Source organism: Perognathus longimembris, chromosome 17, assembly GCF_023159225.1.
Source record: "Perognathus longimembris pacificus isolate PPM17 chromosome 17, ASM2315922v1, whole genome shotgun sequence".
Lineage (NCBI taxonomy): Eukaryota > Metazoa > Chordata > Mammalia > Rodentia > Heteromyidae > Perognathus > Perognathus longimembris.
In genome coordinates this window covers 44,847,663-44,872,169 of record NC_063177.1, presented here as the reverse complement: position 1 = coordinate 44,872,169, position 24,507 = coordinate 44,847,663, and the positions used below count along the sequence as shown (strand labels likewise).

General features: G+C 48.4%; 1 protein-coding gene across 1 annotated transcript; it reads right to left on the bottom strand.

Annotated features, from left to right (window-relative positions):
* Positions 1-1,353: 1,353 nt before the first annotated feature.
* Positions 1,354-13,093, bottom strand: Milr1 (mast cell immunoglobulin like receptor 1). The gene is made up of 8 exons (XM_048366882.1): positions 13,088-13,093; positions 11,495-11,543; positions 11,131-11,175; positions 9,274-9,609; positions 5,692-5,802; positions 3,499-3,588; positions 2,550-2,618; positions 1,354-1,958 (listed from the first exon to the last, which is right to left on the bottom strand). Exons 1-8 carry the CDS (start codon positions 13,091-13,093, stop codon positions 1,891-1,893), a joined length of 774 nt encoding a protein of 257 aa, XP_048222839.1. The 3' UTR covers positions 1,354-1,890.
* Between the last annotated feature and the right edge of the window lie 11,414 nt (positions 13,094-24,507).

Below are 24,507 nucleotides of genomic sequence, written 5' to 3'. Positions count from 1 at the left end.
TGGAGGTGGCATCTTGTGTGATAGGCATGGAAGTCCTTATCGCAGGCTCTGCTCTGGGTCTAGTCCAGGATGGTCTAGTCCTGGAGGAGTGGACTGGCTGCCTGTGGACAGCCTAGCTGCTGGAAGGGGGAGGGGAGAGCCTTGTGGGGGAAGTGAGGGGCTGGGTTATGCAATCATTACCGCTCGTGAAAGGCTGGGGCAGTGGGAATGAGGCAGATTGCAAGATGACAGTGTGGATAGCTTGTCGCCGGCCTCAGACGCTTTGTGAGAAGAAAATGAGAGGCTCTGGAGTCAGAGCAAGCCCGGAGGCCACCACTTAGAGCTGCCTTCCTCTCCCCTCGCTGAAGGGCTGCGCTGGGAATGGAGGCCAGGGCCTGATCAAAGCATTGTGCAGACAGGAAGGGCCTGGGGCATGCAGCAGCTCCCCGGCCTCTCGCTTGTACAGGGGAGGAGTGGACCCCAGATTGTGTGTGTTTAGAGACCTTGACTCCCAACTCCCAGAGCCTTGCTAGGGAACCGCACCCCCTACTTCTTGTCAATAAGCTTTATGTAAGCTGGGTACTGGTGGCTCATACCTGTGATCCTAGCCACTCAAGAGGCTGAGATCTGAAGATCATGGTGTGAAATAAGCCTGGGCAACAAAGTCTGTGAAACTCTTTAAACACACACACACACACACACACACACACACACACACACACACACCCCAGACTTCAAGCCTGGGTAACTGCCTGTGCATGCACGCATGCACATATACACATACATACACACATATATATATACACACACAAAGGCTCGTGATACTAGTCTTTTATTATGCTAAAATATACATGACATAAAATATACTATTGTATCAATAGCAGGCATATAATTGAGTGGTGTGAAATACATTGATATTGTAGCACACTTATCACCGCCATCCATTTCTAGAACATTCTTACCTCCCCCAACTGAACCCCCTGTTCATGATGCACGTAGTCACTTCTCAGCCCCTCTGCTCCCCAGCTCCTGGCAGGCACTATTCTATGTGCTTCACAGTATTTCACGATGCTTCCTTAAGTTCTGTCCCTGTTTCCCTGGAGTTGAATAACAGGGTCAGGTCTCCCCGGGGCTGGGGTGGGGAATGACGGTCCTGCCAAGGGAAGCAGACACTTACCCCCCCCCCCCCAGGAGTCGGGGGATCACAGAGGGGAGCAGGCCACAGTGTTGGGGGTATGTATAGAATATAAAGCCAGATTGACGGGGTCTGGTGTCTGGTGATAACCTTTTGAATATACTTGTTTATAACCTTTGTGTGAGTGTGTGCGTGTTAGTGCACACACATGCATGCACACATGTGCACAAGTGCCAGTACTTAAGCTTGAACTCATCCTGGATGGTGTCTCTTAGTTTTTTCACTCAAGGATGGCACTCTACTGCTTGAGCCACACCTCCACTTCTGGCTTTTTGCTAGTTAGGTGGAAATCAGAGTGTCTCCAATGTGTCTGCCCAGGCAGACAGGTTGTGAGCCTCAGAACTCAGCCTCCTGAGTAGCTAGGATGATGAGCACAAGCCACCAGTGCTTGGCTACATCAGCTGCTTTTAGACATTGAGGGTATTGGACAGGACATTGTGTTTTTGCTTGTGACCCCTTGGAGGACCCAGAACAGAGAACGTGAAAGGCCTAAGGTTGAAAATCAGGCCCCCACGCCAAAGCCCTTGAGAGCTGCTACCCGCAGGGTCCCACCTGGCCGAAGTATGCGTGATGACAAGAATGGATGCACCCCACGAGCCAAGCATTCGCATTCAGGTATGAAAAATCGAGGCTTCACTCGTGTGACCAGGCTAGACATTTTAAGTGGCAGACGAATTTGCTGTCTCTCCAAGTCGATCAGCTTTCCTGAGATGGAGTCAGTTCTTTACATCTGAGAAGTTGAGTTCACAATAGACAGAACGAGTCTCAGAACTCTGATAGGCTTCTAAAATAAAAGGGAAACACAGTTCAGGAAACACTTGGCTATCTGTCCAGAGGGGCCTTAAAAAAGAACCCGACTTGTAGCCAAGTGCCAGTGACCTGCACCTGTTATCCTAGCTACTCAGGAGGCTGAGATCTGAGAATCCTGGTGGGAAGCCAGTTTGAGCAGAAATATCCAAGAGACATTATTTCCAATGAACCAGCAAAATGCCTGACTGGAGGCATAGCTCAAGTAGTAGAGTCCCAACCATGACAAAACCAAAACACCCCAAAACAAACAAGGAAATCAGGAGGAAGTGGCTGGCAGAACCAAGTGTTCACTGGTTTGTTCCTGGACTGGATCAAGTAATTTATTCTTGGTAGTGTTCAGTAATGACCTTGAAGACTCCTCTCACGTTTTGGAGGTCATTCCCCACTTCCTCTTCCTCCATCTCTTGATAGGTTTGTGAGATGTTTGTGCTGCTCTTGGTTTCCATTGGCTTCCTGGGGGAACTTGTGACCCTCCCCACCCCATGTGGGGTGCCAAGGCTCTGCCTATGGCCCCAGGGATGCCTGTCTCACCCCACCGCAGCCTGTACCCCAAGCAGGGGCTCACCTTGCTTCCAGGTTGACATCTCCTGGAACACTGGAGTGGTGTAATGTATCTCCTGAGCGGACTCTGACCCTGGTGAAGACAAGGCGCAGGAGGCAGTGGGCGGGCTCTCTGACTGACCCAGTGGAGCATGGGGACTTTGTGCGGAGCACTCACCCTCTCGGGCTGGGGAGCACTGCCTTGGCCCTCTCCCTCTTAGATGGGAATGACAGCTGTGAGGGTGTTGGACAGGACAAGCACGTTACTGAGCACCGCACCCAGGGCCCTGAGCCCTGAGCTAGCCAGGCCCCTGGTGTCTTTCCTGCGCCATGCCTGCTTTGAGAGGCGACAGTGTATTGTATGCTTGATGACAGTGGCAAGCAGCAAGGCGCCAGATCCTTGCTGTCATCGGCCCCTGCCTAGTGTGTGAGGCCCTGGGTTCAATCCCCAGCACTTGCAGACCCGAAGCAAACCAAACAAAGATGTTGTGCTCAACCTGGAGAGGCATGACTACTATATTAATAATTAATAAATGCTTTCCCAGAAGGAAGGTGCCTAGCCAAGCGTGGTAGTCTCTGCCTGTGGTCCAGCCATCAGGAGACGGAGAAAGGAGGCTCACGAGCCCAAGCGAGGATGTGATCGTGAGAGGCATCGGAGGCAGCGTGAATCCTTCCACACTGTTAAGCTAGAACAGCCCTCTAGAATCCGTTAAGTGAGGAACGTCTGTGACCATAGGTCACCATAGCTACAATCTGCTCCGCGTCACCAGGCCCAGAGTATCAGTGCAGGGATCTGACGCCTGGAAACAAGAGCAGTGCTGGAGGGGGGGACATTGCACGCCATTCTTTCCGTTCTGCTGTTTAACTCATGTCTCCCTTTAGAACCCCGGGTTCATTCTCATTCCCCGCCCCCCACATTCACGCAAATAATGAAGACAGGGCTTCCTCACCAACCCCCCCTTCCCTTCTCTTACTTGGTTGAAGATGATAGGTGTTTGCATACAGGTCACTGTCCAGGGACACAGTTCCAGAGTCCGTGGGCCCCTTCACTCGCGGAGCTTTTCCTACACAAATTGGTACAGAATCATTCATTGTTTTTACAATTTTGTTTCATTGCTCTTTTTGTTTTTTTTAAAGACAGATTCTCTCTATGTGTCCCAAACTGAACTCCAGCTCTCCCTGTCTCAGGCTCTCGAGTGCTGGGGTTGCAGACATTTGCTACCACACCTGCCTGGGAATGAGGCCACAGGACCAGTTCAGCTTCTTTTCTGCCAAGGAGCAGACGCCTCAGTTTCCAGAGTGACCTGGTCAAGGGCCTCGGTTGTCCAGTTAGTACACTTTCTGCTCCCCGCCAGAGCCCTGTGGCGGTCTTCTGGGCCTGTGGGAACCTTTTTTTCCTCCCCAGTCCTGGGGCTTGAACTCAGGGCCTGGGCGCGGTCCCTAAGCTCTTTGGCTCAAGCTAGCACTCTACCACTTCAGCCACAGTGCCACTTCTGGTTTTCTGGGGGCTAATTGGAGAGTCTCTCACAGACTTTCCTGCCTGGGATGGCTTTGAACCGCAGTCCTCAGATCTCAGCCTCCCAAGTAGCTAGGATTACAGGTGGGAGCCACCAGTGTCCTGCCAGAAGAACTTTTTTTTTTTTTTTTTGCAGTCCTGGGATTTGAACTCAGGCCCTAGGCACTGTCCCTGAGCCTCTCTGTGCTCAAGGCTAGTGCTCTACCACTTGAGCCATAGCACCACTTCTGGCTTTTTCTGTTTATGTGGTACTGAGGAATCGAACCCAGGGCTTCCTGCATGCTAGGGAAACACTCCCAACACTAAGCCACATTCCCAGCCAAGAGAAACATTCTTTACCTCTGAGCTTATTTATTGGCTATGGCCACATTTTCTTTCCTTTCCAGTAAAACTCTAAAAAAAAGCTTGGGAACATTGTCAAGAGGTAGTTAATGATCTGCTTGTCAGTGCCTCTAATCCGAGCTGCTCAGGAGGCAGAGAATGGGAGGATCAAGGGTTTAAGGCCAGTATGTATCACAAATCCTCAAGCTCCCATCTCAACCAATAAAAAGCTGGGCACAAAGCCAGGCGCTGGTGCCTCACGCCTGTCATCCTAGCTGCCCAGGAGGCTGAGATCTGAGGCTCACGGTTCAAAGCCAGCTCAGGCAGGGAAGTCTGTGAGACTCTTATTGCCAATAAACTACTCAGAAAAAGGCAGAAGTGGCGCTGGGGCTCAAGTAGTAGAGTGGGGGCCTCTTTGTAGAGGCTCAGAGACAGCACTCAGGCCCAGAGTTCAAGCCTTAGGACCGACTGGAAAAAAAAAAAAAAAAAAAGCTGAGCACATGCCTGTCACCCCAGGTACTTGGGAAACATAAATAGGAGGAAGCACAGCCCAGGGCCCAGGAAAAAAGCCAGGCTCTTATCTAAAAAGTAACTGTAGGGGCTGGGGATATGGCCCAGTGGCAAGAGCACTTGCCTCGTATACATGAAGCCCTGGGTTTGATTCCCCAGCACCACATATACAGAAAATGGCCAGAAGTGGCGCTGTGACTCAAGTGGCAGAGTGCTAGCCTTGAGCAAAAAGAAGTCAGGGACAGTGCTCAGGCCCTGAGTCCAAGGCCCAGGACTGGCAAAAAAAAAAAAATAAATAAATAAATAAATAAATAAAAAGTAACTGTAGTAAAAAGGGGCCAAGGCCATGGCTCAAGAGCTACAGTGCTTGCCTGGGAATGTAAAGCCCTGATTTCAAATCCAAATACCACCCTTAGCCTCCCCCCCCAAAAAAGGGTTAAAAGTGGGGGTTGGGTGAAACCCAAAGGCAGAGTGTTTTTCTAGTATGTCCCAAGCCCTGATTTTGAGTCCTACCAACTTGAGAAAAAAATGCCATAATTTTTAAAAATAAGGAATTTTCAAATGGCAATAAGCGCAACATTAAGCCAACCATGGGGCCCTGCGGGGCCCGGGCTGAGGGTGTGTGTGTGGACTGGCCGCCTGGGCTAGCTGTGGCAGCACCGGGTCACAAGGGACAGCCACTGCGCTGCGGGAGCCGCTGAGGCCTGGCTCCTTCACTCTCCTCCCAGTTTCCCCCCTCCCCTGGCTGGCCCTCTTCCCCTCCTCCCCATACTCCCGCCCAGCCTCGCGCCCACGGGGGAAACCCATGCAACCCACGTACTTGCTTTGTACTTTGGTCGGATCCAAAACACCAGAATTAGGATGATGGCCAACAGCACCAGTAACACAGGAACCAGCAGAGGCAGGAGGCATAAAGGACAGCTGTCTATATCTGGGGGGAGATGGCATTCCCGCAGGGCAACACCCAAGGTCACCAACCCACCACGCGCCAGGTCCCCAAACTAGAGTCATCTCAGTCAGTCCCAAGGGCGCTGAAAGGCAAGATCTGGGGGCTTGGAAGCCTGGCTCAGGTGGTAGAGCTCCTGCCAGTGAGTGCACATGTCAGGCACTGAGTTCGAATCTTGGTCTCAGACTCACCTCCCCCCCCCCCAAAAAAAAAGAAAGTCAAGGTCACCTGCCACAAGTCAGAGGAAGGCAGCACCACATTTAACAGAGTCATTGTAGCTGAGTACTCTGTTATCCTAGCTACTAGGAGGCTGAGATCTGAGGATGGAGGCTCAAAGCCAGCCCAGGCAGGAAAGTCGGTGAGACTCTTATCTCCAAAAAGAAGCTAGAAAGTGGAGGTGATAGAGTGATAGAGCACCAGTCTTGAGCGCGAAAAGTTTAAAGGACAGTGCTACGGTCCTGAGTTACAGCACACTTACACATACACTGCGTACACGCAGTAAGGAAGCTAACCCTCTGCCCACGTGGTCACACCTACACGGGGAGGGTGCATTTCTGGGCTGTGAGGAACTGAGGTGCAACCTTGACATTCACAGATCTCTCTCTCTCTCTCTCTCTCTCTCTCTCTCTCTCTCTCTCTCTCCCCCCCTCAGAGATCTCTACTCCCTTCATCTGACCTTCGCCTCTCCCAGCTGCCTGGTTGGTCCTTTAATTCAGTCCCCCCCCTCCGCCGCCCCAAGCTGAAGCTCTTCATCCCTCCTCCTCCTTTGCTAGCAGCCTCTTTGCTGTCTCTCTGCATAGCGGGCGCCTTCTCATCCTTCGGGGCTCTACTTCAAGATGGCCCCTTTGGAAAGCCCTTTTTAACTACCTTGCTCAGGTAAGTTCCTCCTCATGCTATTCTCTTGCACTTTTTCTTTGAAACAACCACAGCTCATGATTGATTGGGCAATTATTTAGTTGTTCTTGTTAGTTTTTGTTTTTATATTCTGTTAGGTTTTTGTTTTGTTTTGTTTTTTGCCAGTCCTGGGGCTTGAGCTCAGGGCCTGGGCACTGTCCCTGGGTTTCTTTTTGCTCAAGGCTAGCACTCTGCCACTTGAGCCACAGTGCCACTTCCAACTTTTTCTGTGGTACTAAGGAATCAAAAACACGGCCGGGCTGGGAATATGGCCTAGTGGTAGAGTGCTTGCCTGGCATACATGAAGCCCTGGGTTCAATTCCTCAGCACCACATATAGGAAAAGCCAGAAGTGGCGCTGTGGCTCAAGTGGCACCACTAGGCCATACTCTGAGCCCATGGGCAATTGGGTTTCATCACTGCCCTAGTAGATTAGAATCTCCACTAACACATGTGTCCTGGCTTGCCCAGTACGTCTGGGTCCTCATTAAGTACTTGATGAACAGATCAATGATCAAAAAATCTGTGCTTATGTCTGTAATCCTAGATACTCAGGAGGCTGGGATCTGAGAGTCATGGTTCAAAGCCAGCCCAGGTAGAAAAGTTTGTGAGACTCTTATCTCACAAAAAGCCACAAGTAGAAGTATGGCTCCAGTGGTAAAGTGCCAGTCTTGAGCAAAGGGAGTTTGCAAGGCCCTGAGTTCAAGCCCTAGTATTGGTGAAGCAGGAGGAGAAAGAGGAGGAGGAGGAGGAGGAGGAGGAGGAGGAGGAGGAGGAGGAGGAGGAGGAGGAGGAGGAGGAGGAGGAGGAAGAGGATATTATTTGTGTTTATGGTTTCTCTTCTTAGTTCTTGCTTGATTGGGGCCACAACCATATCTTAAGTATCATTTAAATCCCAGGGACAAGGCTGGGAATGTGGCTTAGTGGTAGAGTGTTTGCCTAGCACTCTACCTGGATTCAATTCCTCAGCACCACATACACAGAAAGAGCCAGAAGTGGTGCTGTGGCTCAAGTGGCAGAGTGCTAGCTTTGAGCAAAAGCAGCTCAAGGACAGTGCTAAGGCCCTGAGATCAAGCCCCAGGACTGGCAAAAAGAAAAAAAAAAGAAAGAAAGAAAGGAAGGAAGGAAGGAAGGAAGGAAGGAAGGAAGGAAGGAAGGAAGGAAGGAAGGAAAGAAAGAAAGAAAGAAAGAAAGAAAGAAAGAAAGAAAGAAAGAAAGAAAGAAAGAAAGAAAGAAAGAAACAGAAAAGAAATCCCAGGAACACAAGTGCTTGCACTGAGTAGGCAAAGATACCTATGGATCTGACCCATTGCCCATGGAAGATGACATGGGACTTTTTCTTTTGTTTTGGTAGCGCCAATCTTGAGTTCAGGATCTGGGCTCTGGCTCTGAGCTTTCTTGCTCAAGGCCCACGCTCTACCACTTGAGCCACACCTCCACTTCTTGCTTTTTGCTAGTTAACTGGAGACAAGAGTTGCCTAGACTTTCCTGCCCCAGCTGACGTGGGACCTCCGTCCTCAGCTCTCAGCCTCCGGAGTAGCTAGCGATCCAGGCACAAGCTACCGGTGCATAGCCAAAGATGACACACTTTCATCATTTACCAACAGACTTGGAGAGGACCTTCTCATCACAGCCAGGGATTGCAGGAAAGGTTCCACGAGAGCATGTGCACGCGTGGATTTACTGCCCACCACTGGAGAACAGGATCAGTGAAGTCACTGTGCTCGCATTTGTCCCATCCCAGCACCACGTTTGTCGGGGGAGGATTCCACCCCATTTATGCCCAGAGATTGATGGTTCTAACCTGGAACAAACAGCATTCTCTAAAACCTTCTGCAAAAATAGGTATCTATACTCTTAAGAGCATTTTCCTGGGGAAGGTATCCATTACTATCATTAGATTGTTAGAGCAAGACAGTTGTAACCAAAAAGCTAAGAGTCATTGAGCTTGGCCATTGTTGTCCAATAGAACTTTCTATAGTGATGGAAGTGTTCTGCATCTGTGTTGTCAATGGCAGCTGTCAGACACCCAAGGCCACGGAGCAATTCAGCTGCCACTGTGGCCGTGGAACTCAATTTTTCACTGCATTTAATTTTTTTTTTGCCAGTCCTGGCCCTTGAACTCAGGGCCTGAGCACTGTCCCTGGCTTCTTTTGGCTCAAGGCTAGCACTCTACCACTTGAGCCACAGTGCTACTTCTGGGTGTTTTCTATATATGTGGAGCTGGGGAATCGAACCCAGGGCTTCAGGTACATGAGGCAAGCACTCTTGCTGCTAGGCCACCTTCCTAGCCCTGCGTTTCATTTTTAAGTCATTTGAATTTAAGTGGAAATGGTTATATACAAAAGAATCTCTCAGAGAGGATAGGCAAGATGACTCACGCCTGTAATGCCAGCTACTTGGGCTGAGGTAAGAAAGGAAAAGAGAGGGGAGGGGAGGGGAAAGACTTCAGTGACATAGTTTGCAGGCTCTTGAATGTTTCTAAGGGGCCTGAAGAGCCCTTTGTAGAATAAGACAGAACCTTCCAGATCTCAGGTCTCCAGAGAACAGGCAGTACACTCACCAAGTGTGAAGTTGACCGCTTTGCTATATTTGTGGGTACTGTTGGCTGCTTGGACTTTGCATTTGTAGGGGCCTGATTCATTGGCGTTGGAGATCATTTGGGTAAAAACCACTGCTTCACCTCCTTCCTTCCACTTCAGTTGTTTGTCATACAAAAACAATGAGTAGTTGACTCGAAGCGATGTGTTCTTGATGGAACAAAACAGAAATACACTTTGGCCCATCCTCACCATACTTGTATTGGATGTCAACTTTGGAGAAGGTAATTCTGGGAAGAAAAACAAAATAAAGACACAGAAGTCCTCATGAAAACCCAGTGATAGGGCCGGGAATGTGGCTTATTGACAGAGTGCTTGCCTAGCATGCATGAAGTCCTGGATTCAATTCCTCAGCACCGCATCAACAGAAAAACCAGACATGGCACTGTGGCTCAAATGGTAGAGCTCTAGCCTTGAGCACAAAGAGGCTCAGGGACAGAGCCCAGGCCTTGAATTCAAGCCCCAGGACTGGCAGAAAACAAACAACACCCACCCAGTGGTAATCACTCATCAGAGGTGTAATCATGTTTTCTGAGTTATGTGATGATACCCTTCCATTTCTGGGGAGTTTTCACAGGGGTTGGGGTTCAGTGGGGACTCCATTTCTCCTCTCTGACCAAAGTGAAGCTCATACTGATTCCATTATCACTTGCTGTGCTGACTTGAAAAGAATTAACACAGCTCCAAGGACCAAACATGAGATTTGACGACTTATTAAAAAATTATTTCAGGGCTGGGGATATGGCCTAGTGGCAAGAGTGCTTGACTCATATACATGAGGCCCTGGGTTCAATTCTCCAGCACCACATATACAGAAAATGGCCAGAAGTGGCGCTGTGGCTCAAGTGGCAGAGTGCTAGCCTTGAGCGGGAAGAAGCCAGGGACAGTGCTCAGGCCCTGAGTCCAAGCCCCAGGACTGGCCAAAAAAAAAAATTATTTCGAACAGAATAGTATAGTATAGACAGTATCATGAACCGGTATGTGTCCCCCACCCAACCCAGACTTCCAATACTCACATTGCTCTTTCCCAGTACAGATTTTTAGTGGGGCTTAAGCTGTATCACCAAGATTATGTTTGGGTTTCTAGCTCAAACAACAACCACAATAAAGAGGGAGAAAAAAAACTATTTTGGTAGACCCCAGCACTGGTGGCTCACACCTGTAATCCAAGCTACTCAGGAGGCTGAGATCTGAAGATCACAGTTAGAAGCCAACCAGGGCAGACACATCTGAGAGACCCTTATTCAAATTAATCAGCAAAAATCTGGAAGGGCGGGTGTAACACTGTTCAAATAGAAATATACTCATTACCTGACAGATATAACTGTAACCCCTCTGTATATCACCTTTACAATTTTTATTTTTTTGGCCAGTCCTGGGGCTTGAACTCAAGGCCTGCACTGTTCCGGAGCTTCTTTTGCTCAAGGCTAGCAACTCTACCATTTGGGCCACAGTGCCACTTCTGGCTTTTTCTGTGTATGTGGTACTGAGGGATCAAACCCAGGACAAGCACTCTACCCCTAAGCTACGTTCTCAGCCCAAATTTAAAATTTAAAAAACATCTGAAAGAGGAGCTGTGGCTCAAGTCGTAAAGCTCGAACCTCAAGTGAGCCATAAAGCCAAGCAAGAGACCCTTTTGCTTGGTAGAAAGGATGTCAACCTTGTGTCACTGAGTCTCAGAAAAAAAGAAATGCTCCAGTCTCCTCCGTAAAGCAGCTCATTGTAACAATAGAAAGCCCACTGGGCTTTTTGCCCTTTGGTGCTTCATCTTTTTTAAAGCTTAGAGATAAATGTCCTTGAGAAAAAGAAGTGAAACTCACCATAGTTTCGCATCAGGTTCTCAGGAGCCAGCAGAGTCTGTTGATCTGAAAGAGAAAAAAAGGAACAGGAGAGAGAGCTCATTTTTCCACAAGATGCTTTGATTTGGAGAATCGAGTCTCAAAAGTGCTAAGTGGGCTTACAAGTGACAAACGAGAGAAGCCCCCCAAGGAACAGGCTGTTCCAATGGCCCCCCATCCTCTTGAAGGAAATCAGGGAGGAGAGTGAGAGCCAGCGAGCGGATCAGGGGGTGTGAGGCCGTGGATGGCGTGAGTCACAGGAGGAGAACTTCCTCTTTTTCACCACGAAACTAAGGAAGTCAGAAGATCTAGGCGAGCTTTGCACAACGGGACCACTTTGGCTTACCTTGTCTCTGTTTCTGCATGAGTTCCCGTAGAAAGATGTGGTAAGTCGCCTGTAAACAAAGGGTAGGAATGGGGAAAAGTGACCAAAGAAAGGAAAAAACTTTGGCTGTTAGACTATTTGGGTAAAGCCATTTGTTGGTTAACAGTATGTGTCTCCCCCCCACCAACCACAAATTCTTCTTGCTGTGTTAAGAGTATTTTCTTCCATAGTGTTGATTTGATGCTGTGACCAGAACACTTGCATAGTACTAAACTTGGTACAAGTTTGGTTGAAGCTGGGTGATGGTAGCTCATGCCTAAAATCATAGCTACAGAGGAGGCTGAGATCTGAGGATCATGGTTTGAAGCCAGCCAACCAGACAAATCTGAGAGGCTCTTATTTCCAATTAACCACCAAAAAAAAAAAAAAAATGGTATGTCTCAAGTGCTAGAACACCAGCCTTGAGCAAGAAAGCCAAGCAAGCATGAAGCCCTGAATTCAAACCTCAGTACTGAAAAAAATATATATGTAGAATCATCTATACCTTAGAAATAGTTTTTCTTCCAGTCACAGTGGAAATTGGAGACTAATGAAAATAAACATTGGGCATTTCAATTCTTGTATGCCAGTACTGGGGCTTGAAATCAGAGCCCTGTGTTCTCTTTTTTTAGTTTGTTTGTTTTATTTTGGGTGTTTGTTTTTTGCCAGTCCTGGGCCTTGAACTCAGGGCCTGAGCACTATCTCCTGGCTTCCTTTCACTCAAGGCTAGCACTCTACCAACTGAGCCACAGCGCCACTTGTGGCTTTATATATATATATGTGGTGCTGGGGAATCAAACCCAGGGCTTCATGTATACAAGGCAAACACTCTACCACTAGGCCATGTTCCCAGCCCTGATGACTCTACTTCTTGAGTTACAGCTTCACAGCTGGCTTTTTGGTGCTTCAATGTAGTTAAGAGTCTCATAGACTTTCCTGAGTTGGCTTTGAACCTCTTGATTCTTGGTCTCAGCCTCCTGAGTAGCTAGGATTACTGGTCTGAGCCACTAAGCACCTGGCTAGGAACCATTTTTATGATTCAGATCTGAAATGCCCCCTGAAGGCTGCTGGGCTGAGGGTTGGGTCCCCAGCTTGGCAGTGTTCAGAGACACTTTAGGGAAGTGTTAGAGCTTGAGAGCTCTGACTTTATCAAAATGGCTCACCCCTTGATGAGCCCATATTTTGATGGGACGTGACATTTAGGAGGTGGGACACAGGTGAAGGGAACATTCCTAGAGACTCCATATCGTCCCCAATCCCATCCTACTTCTCTCCGTCCTGACCCACAAGCTCCTGCTGCCGTCATGGGCTGTCAACCTTGGGAGGAAACCTCAGAAAATGGGAGCCGAAATAAATGTGTCCTCCTTTCAGTGGTTCTCTTGGGCATTCTGTCACTGAGACAGAAAGCTAACCCAGCCACCGAGTTGCATATTTAACACAGCACACACCTGAGTTATGTTTTCAAGTTTCCTCTCCATCTCTATGTAAATTGTCACTTGTGAAGAAATGCAAGAGGAAAATTGTTCCAAGTCAAGTATGTTAAGATCAAGCAGATGGCTGGAAGGGAAAATGCACCGGCATTACGCTCTCTTGTTCTACCTAGCAGGAAATAACAGATTCCAAAACATGGAATATTTGCTCATTTACAATGACTAATTTATACTTAAAAAATTTATACTTTGAAATAAGTGTTCTACCACACAGTTATGTCCTCAGCCCTGTTTGCTTGTTTGTTTTTGCAAGCCCTGGGACTTGAACTCAGGGCCTCAGCACTGTCCCTGGCTTCTTTTTGCTCAAGACTAGCTAGCACTCTACTACTTGAGCCACAGGGTCACCTCTGGCTTTTTCTGTTTATGTGGAGTCGAGGAATCGAACCCAGGGCTTCATGCATGCGAGGCAAGCACTCTACAACTATGCCACATTCCCAGTCCCCTGTTGTTGTTGGTTGATTTGTCAGTCATGGGACTTGAACTCAGGGCCTGGGGGCTGTCCCTGAGCTCTTGTGCTCAAGGCTAGTGCTCTACCACTTTGAGCCACAGCGCCACTAGAGTCTCACAGGGACTTCTCAACTCAGGCTGGCTTGGAACCACGAGTCTCAGATCTCAGTCCCCTGAGTAGCTAGGGTTGCACTGGCTCTGGCTCTATGCTTAGGTTTTTTGGTGGTGTTTTTTCCTGTGTGTTTATTTGCCATTTTTACCTCTTCTGAGAAATCTCTCTTGAGCTCCTTTGTCCATTTCTTAACTAGCTTATTAGTTGTTTTTTTTCCCCCTTGGAGGAGGGTTTCAAGTTTTTGAGCTCCTGTCTATTTTGGGTATTAGTCCATTTTCAGATGTCTCAACTGTATATTATATTTATTGACGTGTTTTTTTTTTTTTGTATTTTGGTTTTAAACTCAGGGGTTTTCTCCTTTTTTACTCGAGCCACAAATCAAGCCACTTTTGCTTTGGTACTTTTTGAGGGATGGTCTTGTGTTTTTGCCTGGGCCAATCTTGGACATGAATCCTTCTATTTATCCTTCTTACATGGCTGAGATAACAAGTAATGCGGAGATCACAGGTGCATGCCCCTGCATTTCTTTTTTTTACCCAAATCAATTTAATTTAACTTTGAAAAAATAGAAACAAATCTCGGCATGAGAGAATACCATAAACATGAAAAGCAATACATATACAGGCAGCAAAATGCGGCGTCCATTCTACATCATAAATATACAGCCAGCGAATGCCCATCCCTGTCCCAGGGGACCGGGCCACCAGGCCACCTCCTCCACCGGGCCTCCTGCCCCGCCCACCGGGCCTCCTGCCCCGCCCACCGGGCCTCCTGCCCCGCCCACCCGGCCTTCAGGGACCAGGACCTCCTGGACCACACCCACAGTCGCCCATCCTCACTGAGCAGACCGTGCCCTCTCTAGAGGAGGTCTATGCTCTGTAGTGGTGAGGGAGAAACAGAGCAAGTCTTCTTGGAGTCTGATTTTTAAATTCTGGTAACAACTTTCTAAACAAAATGGCTCCAATGGAACCCACTTAGTAGCAAAGATCTGTTGTACCCAAGGGCTGATCTCAGTCAGCACCTAAAGCCTAGTTGCTCCCTTCATAGAAAATGTAAAAACAATCACACGGAAACCCAGCGTCACCAAATTTCCCACACACAAGTGAATACACACTCTTCCTTTTTCTTTTTTCTTTTTTTTTTTTTGCCAGTCCTGGGTCTTGAACTCAGGGCCTGGGCACTGTCCCTGGCTTCTTTTTGCTCAAGGCTAGCACTCTACCACTTGAGCCACAGCACCACTTCTGGCCATTTTCTACATATGTGGTGCTGGGGAATTGAACCCAGGGCTTCATGTTTATGAGGCAAGCACTCTTGCCACTAGGCCACATTCCCAGCCCTTTTAACAAAGTTTTTTCATGTATATTTTTTAAAGTTTCAGCAAGGATTTAATTATAACCAGGTGAAAGTAGGGAGAAAAGAGAAAAACATTTTCCTGCTCTCCGTTTAGGAAATGGGAATTAAAGACTCCATAAAGATTTTTTAATAGAATATTTCATGAGAGTCATAATTAATGAAACAGAAAACATGGTTGTAATAACACTAAGCTTTTCTGTGATGTGGATGAGTTGTATCCGGAGAGAAATGCTGTCTGGGAAGATTCTATCAAACTGTTAACGAATGCCTCATCATTGTGGTAGACTTGCGGGGGGTTTCTCCGATGTGCGCTTTGAATTTCTCTGTCCACATTCATATTCTTTCATTATAGAGAAGGGGGGGGGGTCGGAAATGAGTCAGCACTTGTCACTTTCTCCAGGAAACCTGGGAGGACATGTGACAAGCAAAAGCAGCGGGTCAGGGACTGTCCCTGAGGCCAGCGCTCAAAACCACTTAGTTACTCAGAAGAGGGAAAAATGAGTCTTTTCTGGAAGGTGGAAATCCTTCCTGGAGGAACCCATCTGAGCCCCACAAAAAGCCTCTACTTCCTTAAGAAAAGAGGGAGGGAAAGAGGGAGAGTGAAAGTGTGTGTGTGTGTGTGTGTGTGTGTGTGTGTGTGACAGTCTTATTCTGTATCCCAGGCTAGATGTATGTTGTTGAGAGCTGGGATTATAGCTAGGCAGGCGGCATCATGCCTTGCTAGAAACTGGGTAAAATACAAGTAAGGAAATGGAACAGCGTATCAAAGAACACAGTGACTAGATAAGAGCAGAGCGCGCACCCTGGCTCCAGCTGTGACAGCTTTTGCGAGTTCTGCACTCCGAGCAACAGTTAATCATTCACTCTGGTCAGCGATGGCTGCTGTTCAGGACCCAGTGTAACTGTGTAAGTGGTTTCCTTGCAGGCCGGCCTTTCCCGCTGGAGTTTTTTCCGGTGGGGTGGAGACTCTGCAGGGATCTGCACGGCTGGTCTCCCCCGCAAGCCCTCGCTGTGCTGCCCCGCGTGGGTGATCAGAAGGCCCCTGGCCTCAGGCCAGAGTGGAAATGTGCACTCGGCCTGCATGTCCACCCCTTCCCCACCCAGCCAGCATTCTCCCGGCCTGGCAAACTGGACAGAAAGGGAAGTCTCCCCAGTTTGAAGTGGGAAGACGTGTGGAGCGGTGTGTGAAGGTGAAGGCGTTACTGGGTAAGGGCTCTGTGCCAGTTCCTTTAGGTCCAGAACAAAGAAGGAAGCAAGACACAGCCAGGCAGTGGAAAGGCAAAGGTTTATTGAGCAGAATGTGGGGTGGGGTGGAGGGGAGAGGAAAGGAGGGGAGCGGAGAAGAGGAGAAGGAAAGGGAGAAGAGAGGAGATGAGTGTGTTATATAGATGGAAAAACTGCCACTTGGGCAATTCTGCTATTTTTTGGCCTACTCCACTTAAATGAAAGGAACAGTATGGTGTATATTATGTTTTCATCACAGACTTACAGATAGACACATTTTAAAATTGTATTTATTTTTTGTGTGCCATTCCTGGGGCTTGAACTCACGGCCTGGGCCTTGGTCCTAAGCTTTTGTGCTTAAGGCTGGCACTCTACCACTGGAACCACAGCGCCACTTCCAGCATTGGTGGTTAATTGGAGATAAGAGTCTCTCAGAATTTCCTGCCTGGACTGGCTTCAAGCTGAGATCCTCCGATCTCAGCCTCCTTAATAGCTAGGATTTCAGGCGAGAGGAAGGAAGGAAGGAAGGAAGGAAGAAAGGAAGGAAGGAAGGAAACGGAAGTGGTGCTGTGGTCTAGAGCACTAGCCTTAAGCACAAAGAGGCACCCAGGACCTGAGTTCAAGCCTCACAACTGATAGATTAAAAAACCTTCCTGGGGCTGGGGATATGGCCTAGTGGCAAGAGTGCTTGCCTCGTATACATGAGGCCCTGGGTTCGATTCCCCAGCACCACATATACAGAAAATGGCCAGAAGGGGTGCTGTGGCTCAAGTGGCAGAGTGCTAGCCTTGAGCAAGAAGAAGCCAGGGACAGTGCTCAGGCCCTGAGTCCAAGCCCCAGGACTGGCCAAAAAAAAAAACAAAAAACCTTCCTCAACCGGATTCTGTTTGACTGCTAGATTTGAGCACAAAACCTTAGGGACAGCATCCGGGTCTGAGTTTAAGCCCCAGTATGCATGCGCACGCGCGCGTGCACATACACACACGCAAAAGCAAATGTACACACTATGCCCACTGCATTAATGCTTTGAACCTGGTGACCTTTCTGTGGCATCTGAAAGTCTTTCTGCTTTGTGATGTCAAAACAGTCATGTCTGTCAGCAGTATAGACTTGTGGCATGAGATTTTCATCAGCAGTGATCTTGGCAAACATACCCATGAACACATCCACTGCTTTGTACCAGAACTTTAGCACCACAAATCTTTTTTTTTTTTTGGCCAGTCCTGGGGCTTGGACTCAGGGCCTGAGCACTGTCCCTGGCTTCTTTTTGCTCAAGGCTAGCACTCTGCCACTAGAGCCACAGCGCCCCTTCTGGCCATTTTCTGTATTTGTGGTGCTGGGGAATTGAACCCAAGGTTTCATGTATGTGAGGCAAGCACTCTTGCCACTAGGCCATATCCCCAGCCCCAGCACCACAAATCTTTTAACAATCTTAAGGCCCAGGGGTGGTGCAGGACCCGCCGTATAGATAGGAGGATCTTGATTTTAGGCCAGCCTGAGAGCCTACCTCAAAAATAAAAGCAGAAGGACTGAGGGTCTTGCCCAAGTGGTAGAACAGTTAGTTGCCTAACAAGTGTGTGTGTGTGTGTGGGGGGGGGGTCTTGAGTTTACTCTCTAGCTTCAAAAGGAAATGTTTAAATGTATTTTTAAAGAAAATTGCCAGACACTGGTGACTCACACCTGTAGTCCTAGCTACTCAGGAGGCTGAGATCTGAGGAATGAGGAACAAAGCCAGCCAAAGCAAGAAAATCCACGAGACGCTCATCTCCAATTAAGTACCAGAAAGTAGGAGGGAGAGCTGTGGCTCAAGTGTTAAGAGCACCATCTTTGAGCAGAAAAAGCATAGACAGTACCCAGGTCCTGAGTTCAAGCCCCATGAGCTACTACTACGACCACAAAACAATGATGCCATTTCTCCTCTTAGCTTGCCAGGTGAATTGTTTACTTCCCTTGAATTCCAGTTCATGGATAGATTTTCTCATTTTATGACCAGTTACTGTTAGGTCCTCTCCCTGAGGGCTCCATGCAGATGCCCCCACCTCATTAAGTCTCCACCCAGTGACCTGGGTAACCAGCAGACCTGGAGGCAGTTACCTCCCCTTTCCCTGAGGTCACCTCCTAATCCACCTGGCCACACCCCTTGCCCCTGCCCTAAATAAAGCAGGGCTGGGTGGGGGTCGCTCTCTCTCTCTCTCCCTTCTCTCCAGCCGTGGATCATCTTGGCCACAGGCCAGCAGTTCGGTAATAAACTTTCTTTCCAGCCTGAATACCGCTTGGCGTTCTCCTTTACCAGCTACCTACTTTAAAAACCTAACAGTTACCTTCTGATGGCAAGTGTTCCCCTTGACTTTCCTGCTTATAGCAGCAGCTCTTGTGTTGTTACAAGCCCTGTCTCTTTATTTATATAGTATCATCCACTCTCATATAATCTTTTTTTTCTTTTTCCAATCCTGGGGCTTGGATTCAGGGCCTGATCATTATTCTTGGCTTCTTTTTGCTCAAGGATAGCACTCTACCTCTTGAGCCACAGGGCCACTTCCAGCTCTTTCTGTTTATGTGGTGCTGAGGAATCGAACCCAGGGCTTCATGTATGTTAGGACAGCTAAGCCACATTCCCAGCCCTCATATAATCTCTCTCTCTCTCTCTCTTTTTTTTTTTTTGGCCAGTCCTGGGGTTTGGACTCAGGGCCTGAGCACTGGCCCTGGCTTCTTTTTGCTCAAGGATAGCACTCTGCCACTTGAGCCACAGTGCCACTTCTGGCTGTTTTCTATATATGTGATGCTGTGGAATTGAACCCAGAGCTTCATGTATATGAGGCAAGCACTCTTGCCACTAGGCCATATCCCCAGCCCCCTCATATAATCTTATAAACCTAAAAGCATAAACATTGGTTAGGTACCATCAATTAAGGTTAAAACTTCCTAAGATGTTTTGATTCTGAAGATTTTCATATCCTCATTAATGTGATCATTAAGACTCAGTAGTTTCCAAATTGCATGTTCAGGACTCCTGTTTGTTTGTCAGCTTCACTGGGTTGGAAACACCTGACCCAAGTGGTAGAGCACCTGCCTAGCAAGTTCAAGGCCCTGAGTTCAAACCCTACTATCTATTGCCCAAGTAATATACAAATTCATTGTTTATATGTTTGTTTATTAGTTAATTTGCATATGTATAGGCATTATTTGGGGAGAAAAGAAAGGGGAATTGTTTTTATATCCTTTTCAATATAATATTCTTATATATTTTATACACTTTTTGTTTAATAATAGTGTGTATCGATTAGAAATAAGAACTTAAAAGTAAAATATACAATAGGAGTGTGCAAAGTTGATAAAGAGGCGTTAGGAGTAGCTGCTGCTTATCAATTTGAAAATTTAAAGACCTTTCATCCTTGGGGCTGGGGATATGGCCTAGTGGCAAGAGTGCTTGCCTCATATACATGAGGCCCTGGGTTCGATTCCTCAGCACTACATATACAGAAAATGGCCAGAAGTGGCGCTGTGGCTCAAGTGGCAGAGTGCTAGCCTTGAGCAAAAAAGAAGCCAGGGACAGTGCTCAGGCCCTGAGTTCACAGCCTAGGACTGGCAAAAAACAAAAAAAACAAAAGACCTTTCATCCAATTTTACAGCCTTCCAGTAGGTGGCACCATTGTCAAATTTCTGTAGTTTCAAAAAGGCCAGGAAGGCTGGGAATATGGCCTAGTGGTAGAGTTCTTGCCTTGCATACATGAAGCCCTGGGTTCCATTCCTCAGCACCATATATATAGAAAAAGCTGAAAGTGGCGCTGTGGCTCAAGAGGTAGAGTGCTAGCCTCGAGCAAAAAGAAGCCAGGGACAGTGCGCAGGCCCTGAGTTCACAGCCTAGGACTGGCAAAAAACAAAAAACAAAAAGGCTAGGAAGGCCTATAATGCCTTGCTTTGATTTTTGCTTTTCTTTGGAATCACTTGAAATAAAACAATAAAAACTTCATTTGGAAATATTCTACTGTTTTAGGCTAATAGGAGCAAGAGAGATAGGCTTTAAAAAGGAATTTAGATGGGCTGGGAATATGGCCTAGTGGCAAGAGTGCTTGCCTCGCATACATGAAGCCCTGAGTTTGATTCCCCAGCACCACATATATAGAAAATGGCCAGACGTGGCGCTGTGGCTCAGGTGGTAGAGTGCTAGCCTTGAGCAAAAAGAAGCCAGGGACAGTGCTCGGGCCCTGAGTCCAAGGCCCAGGACTGGCAAAAAAAAAAAAAGGAATTTAGTCACTAGGCAGAAAATAGCACTGAGTGCATGTGAAAACTGGTACTTGGGAGCAAGTTAGGGTTCTTTTAGCCCTAGAAAATTTACCTCTTAGATCCTGAGGATATCAGGTGAATATGCCACCAGCTAATTTGGAATGGTCCACAATTTCCTTCCTCCTCATCACCAATTCCTCTATTATTTCTAGTTTATAAATCCAATTATTGGGGAAGGTTTCATTCCGTATGAAAATGTATTTTGTATTTATGTGTGCATTTGATTAATTAAAAGAAGAAGGATTAGCTCAGTGCTACCCAATCGGTAATGCCTTAAATTTGGGGGTTAAAAAAAGAGTTAAATAAATGAACTGGGTGCCAGTGGCTCACGCCTGTAATCCTTGCTACTCAGAAGCTGAGAGCTGAGGATTGTGCTTCAAAGCCAGCCCAGCGAGGAAAGTCTGTGAGACTCTTCTCTCCAATTAACCAGGAAAAAAAATGATGTGGAAGTACGGTTCAAGTAGTAGAGTTCTAATCTTCAGCAAAAAAAGCTAAGTGAGAGCAAGAGGCCCTGAGTTCAAGATACAAGAAGTTAAAGGGGGGAAAAACACTCAGGGATAGCACCTAGGCCCTGCATTCAAGGCCTATGACCAACATGCATGCGTGTACACACATGCACACACTCAAAATCTGTATAGAAAGAATTGGGCATTGGTTACCAACAGGCAAAAGGGGATGTTTCTAGGGTGAATAAAATGTCTTTGGGGGTGCTGGACTGAACCCCAGGCTTTGCAAATGCTGCACAATCACTCTGCTACTGAGCTGTACCCCCATCCCAGTTGTTTATGGGTTTTGTTTATTTTTTCTTGAACTCAGGGCCTGGGCACTGTCCCTGAGCTCTTTTGTTTAATAAGGCTAGTGCTCTACCACTTGAGCCACAGCTCTACTTCCAGCTTTTTGGTGGTTAACTGGAGCTCAAAGTCTCACAGATTTTCCTGCCCAGGCTAGTTTAGAACTACAGTCTTCAGATCTCAGTCCCCTGAGTTGCTAGGGTTAGAGATGTGAGCCATCTGTATAGAGTTGAAGAAGGTTAGCTGTTATCAGTGGAGATGCATGTTCTAGTGTTCTATCCTGTAACAGAAACATTTGCATGGAGAATTTAGTTTCTGCTTTTCAAGCGAACCCTCAGGGGATTCTGGCCTGTTTTCTCCGGTGCTTCCGGGCGGATAAGGAAATTCTTTTTCATCCTGGTTTCCGGGTTGGTGAGGAATGGGGAGGCTGAGAGAGTCTTGGCCTGGCACGGGGAGAAAAGCCAGGGCAGGGAAAGCCCAGGGCATGGATACAGAGACAAGATGCTGGGCCTTGGCTGCCTGGGCCCAATTTTGGGGACATTTACCCAAAGGGAATAGCAGAGGATCAGATGAATGGCTTGTGACTGTTGGGAAAATGGAGAACAGAAAAGGAATAGGTCGGACTCGATCATCAACAGGCCAAGCAAGGACTGTTTATTGAGTAACAGCTAGGGGCACAGACCTTCCCCCCAGGTTTGGAGGCAGTGCGAGGGGGTGAATTGGGGACCTGGCTTATATGGGGTCTGAGCAAGGAGGTAGGTTATTGAAAGCGCCACTAGGTCTAGCAACTTGGGGTTGTTTACAGCTGGGTCTAGATGAGCTGTCCTGCCAGCATATCAAAGCAGGTTCCCATCTTGAGGTTCGGCCTGTTTTCTGTATGGGCCTGAGGCAATAGGGTGGGGGTCAATCCTTCCCAGACTGCAGGCTGGAAATAACCATTTCTGGATTCTCAATCACACCATTACTCAACAGCCACTGAGAGCAGCACCGGGGACACTTGTGAAAGATGCCTTCTTTAACAATGCTAAAATCTTAGGGTCAGGTGACTCACACCTGTAATCCTAGCTACTCTGGAGGCTGAGATGTGAAGATAGTGGTTACTAGCTGAAACTCCAATTAACCAGCAAAAGGCCGGAAGCAGGTGTGGCTCAAGTGGTAGAGCCAGCCTTGAGCAAAAACGCTAAGCAATACTGCAAGGCCCCGAATTCAAGTCCTACAGATGTTCACCCACATACACAGAAACAGTAGGATGGAGAGACGTGAATGGCAGAATGAGAGCCAGGGAGCTCAGGGAGCTCAGTGCCACATCTGGTTGTGTCCCCCTCCACCCCCCACCCCCCTGCTGCCCCCCACCTGGGAAATCCAACCTCCATGTGTGCAGGAATTTTCGCCCTGCTGCTGGCGCCCTCACCATGGCGGTGGCCCATCACCATGGAAACCGAGGCCTCTTCCTTTCCCCAGCCCTGCCCGGGCTTGGGGGCGCATTGTTGATGGTGTGGCCACTCAGGTCACAGTTCCTTCCTCTTTCCTGCAGTAGAAATGTCACCGGAACCCATATGGCTAGGCCGGGCAGCTCACACCTGAAGGTCCCAGGCTTGGGAAAACAATGGAGGTGGATTCCCCAGGGCCTGGGGTGGGGGTGGAGGTGAGGGGGACAGCCAAGACAATGTGGGAGGCTGAACAATGTGGAGTCAGGCCTGGGGCCTCTGCTTTCCCCTTCTGGCATGCCTAGCCTTCCAGAGTGGGTTTAAAAATGGATGGAGGTAGCTTCAGGTAGCCTTGTGTTGGGAGGCAGGACGGAGGAATGGAATTGGGTGGGCAGAGACTCTGGCCTGTGTCACACAGCCTTGTGAAACCCCCAGTCCCCAGATTCCTACAGCTCATGGGGTCCCTAAAGGACCAGCTGCCGGGGCCTAGAGTCCCCCAAGTGCCCAGTCCTGGGACGAGTAGAGACAATGAAGGAAAGCCCCCTGCCCAGATGTGGCCCCTGCTTCTGCCACCACGTCAGGGTCATTCCCGGGGCCTGAGGGGCCTTCTCCCTCCGCTAAGCTAAGGCATCCTTCAGAAATGCTGGCCATAAGCACAGTGTGTAGCACCAGCCTGTAAGCCGGGTGCTTGGCAGGTCTGAAGCAGGAGAGTCACAAGTTTGAGGCCAGCCTAAACTGCATAGTGAGCTCAAGGACATCACCTAAAAGTGGAGGGAAAAATGGTGAGACACCTTGTCTCCAAATCAGAAAGCAACACAGCAGAGTCAGAGGACGGAGTGAGATCTCTACAGCGCTGGGCTGACCTCATGGACTTGCACGGTTACCAGGCCCACTGAAGGCCTCATTGCCCTGAGAGCTCAGGACAGCTGCAGAGCTGAGGGTGGCGAAGGTGCCCTCTCCCCACCCCCACCCCCCACCAACAACATCTGTTTCAGGGGGCGCCCCACCAGCCCGCACCAGAAACTGAACCCTTAAAAAAATGAAGATAGGGGCTGGGGATATAGCCTAGTGGCAAGAGTGCCTGCCTCGGATACACGAGGCCCTAGGTTCGATTCCCCAGCACCACATATGCAGAAAACGGCCAGAAGCGGCGCTGTGGCTCAAGTGGCAGAGTGCTAGCCTTGAGCGGGAAGAAGCCAGGGACAGTGCTCAGGCCCTGAGTCCAAGGCCCAGGACTGGCCAAAAAAAAAAATGAAGATAGGGGCTGGGAATATGGCTTAGTGGCAAGAGTGCTTGCCTCGTGTTCATGAAGCCCTGGGTTCGATTCCCAAGCACCACATACGCAGAAAACGGCCAGAAGTGGTGCTGTGGCTCAAGTGGCAGAGTGCTAGCCTTGAGCAAAAAGAAGCCAGGGACAGTGCTCAGGCCCTGAGTCCAAGGCCCAGGACTGGCCAAAAACCAAAAAAAAAAAAAAAAAAAAGGGGTGGGGGAAATGAAGATACACTTTCATTGTGATAATAGTAGATTCACACGAAAGACGGGGCCTTGTTTTTTCTGCTGGGAGCCTTTTGCAACACCACGAATAGCATCACACCCAGGATACTAGGGCCAATACCACGCACCCAGGCCTGTGTGTGTGAAGTCCTGTGGTTAGTCACCTGCAAAGCTTCATAGGTTCAAGACCACAGGTAAGATGGAGCAGTGCCTGGTGCCAGTGGCTCACACCTGTAATCCTAGCAACTCAAGAGGCTGAGATCCGAGCATCCTAGTTCAAAGCCAGTCTGAGCAGACAAATCTGAGAAAGCCTTATCTCCAATTAACCACCAAACACAAACAAAAACCCAAAAGCCTGGAGATGGAGCTGTGG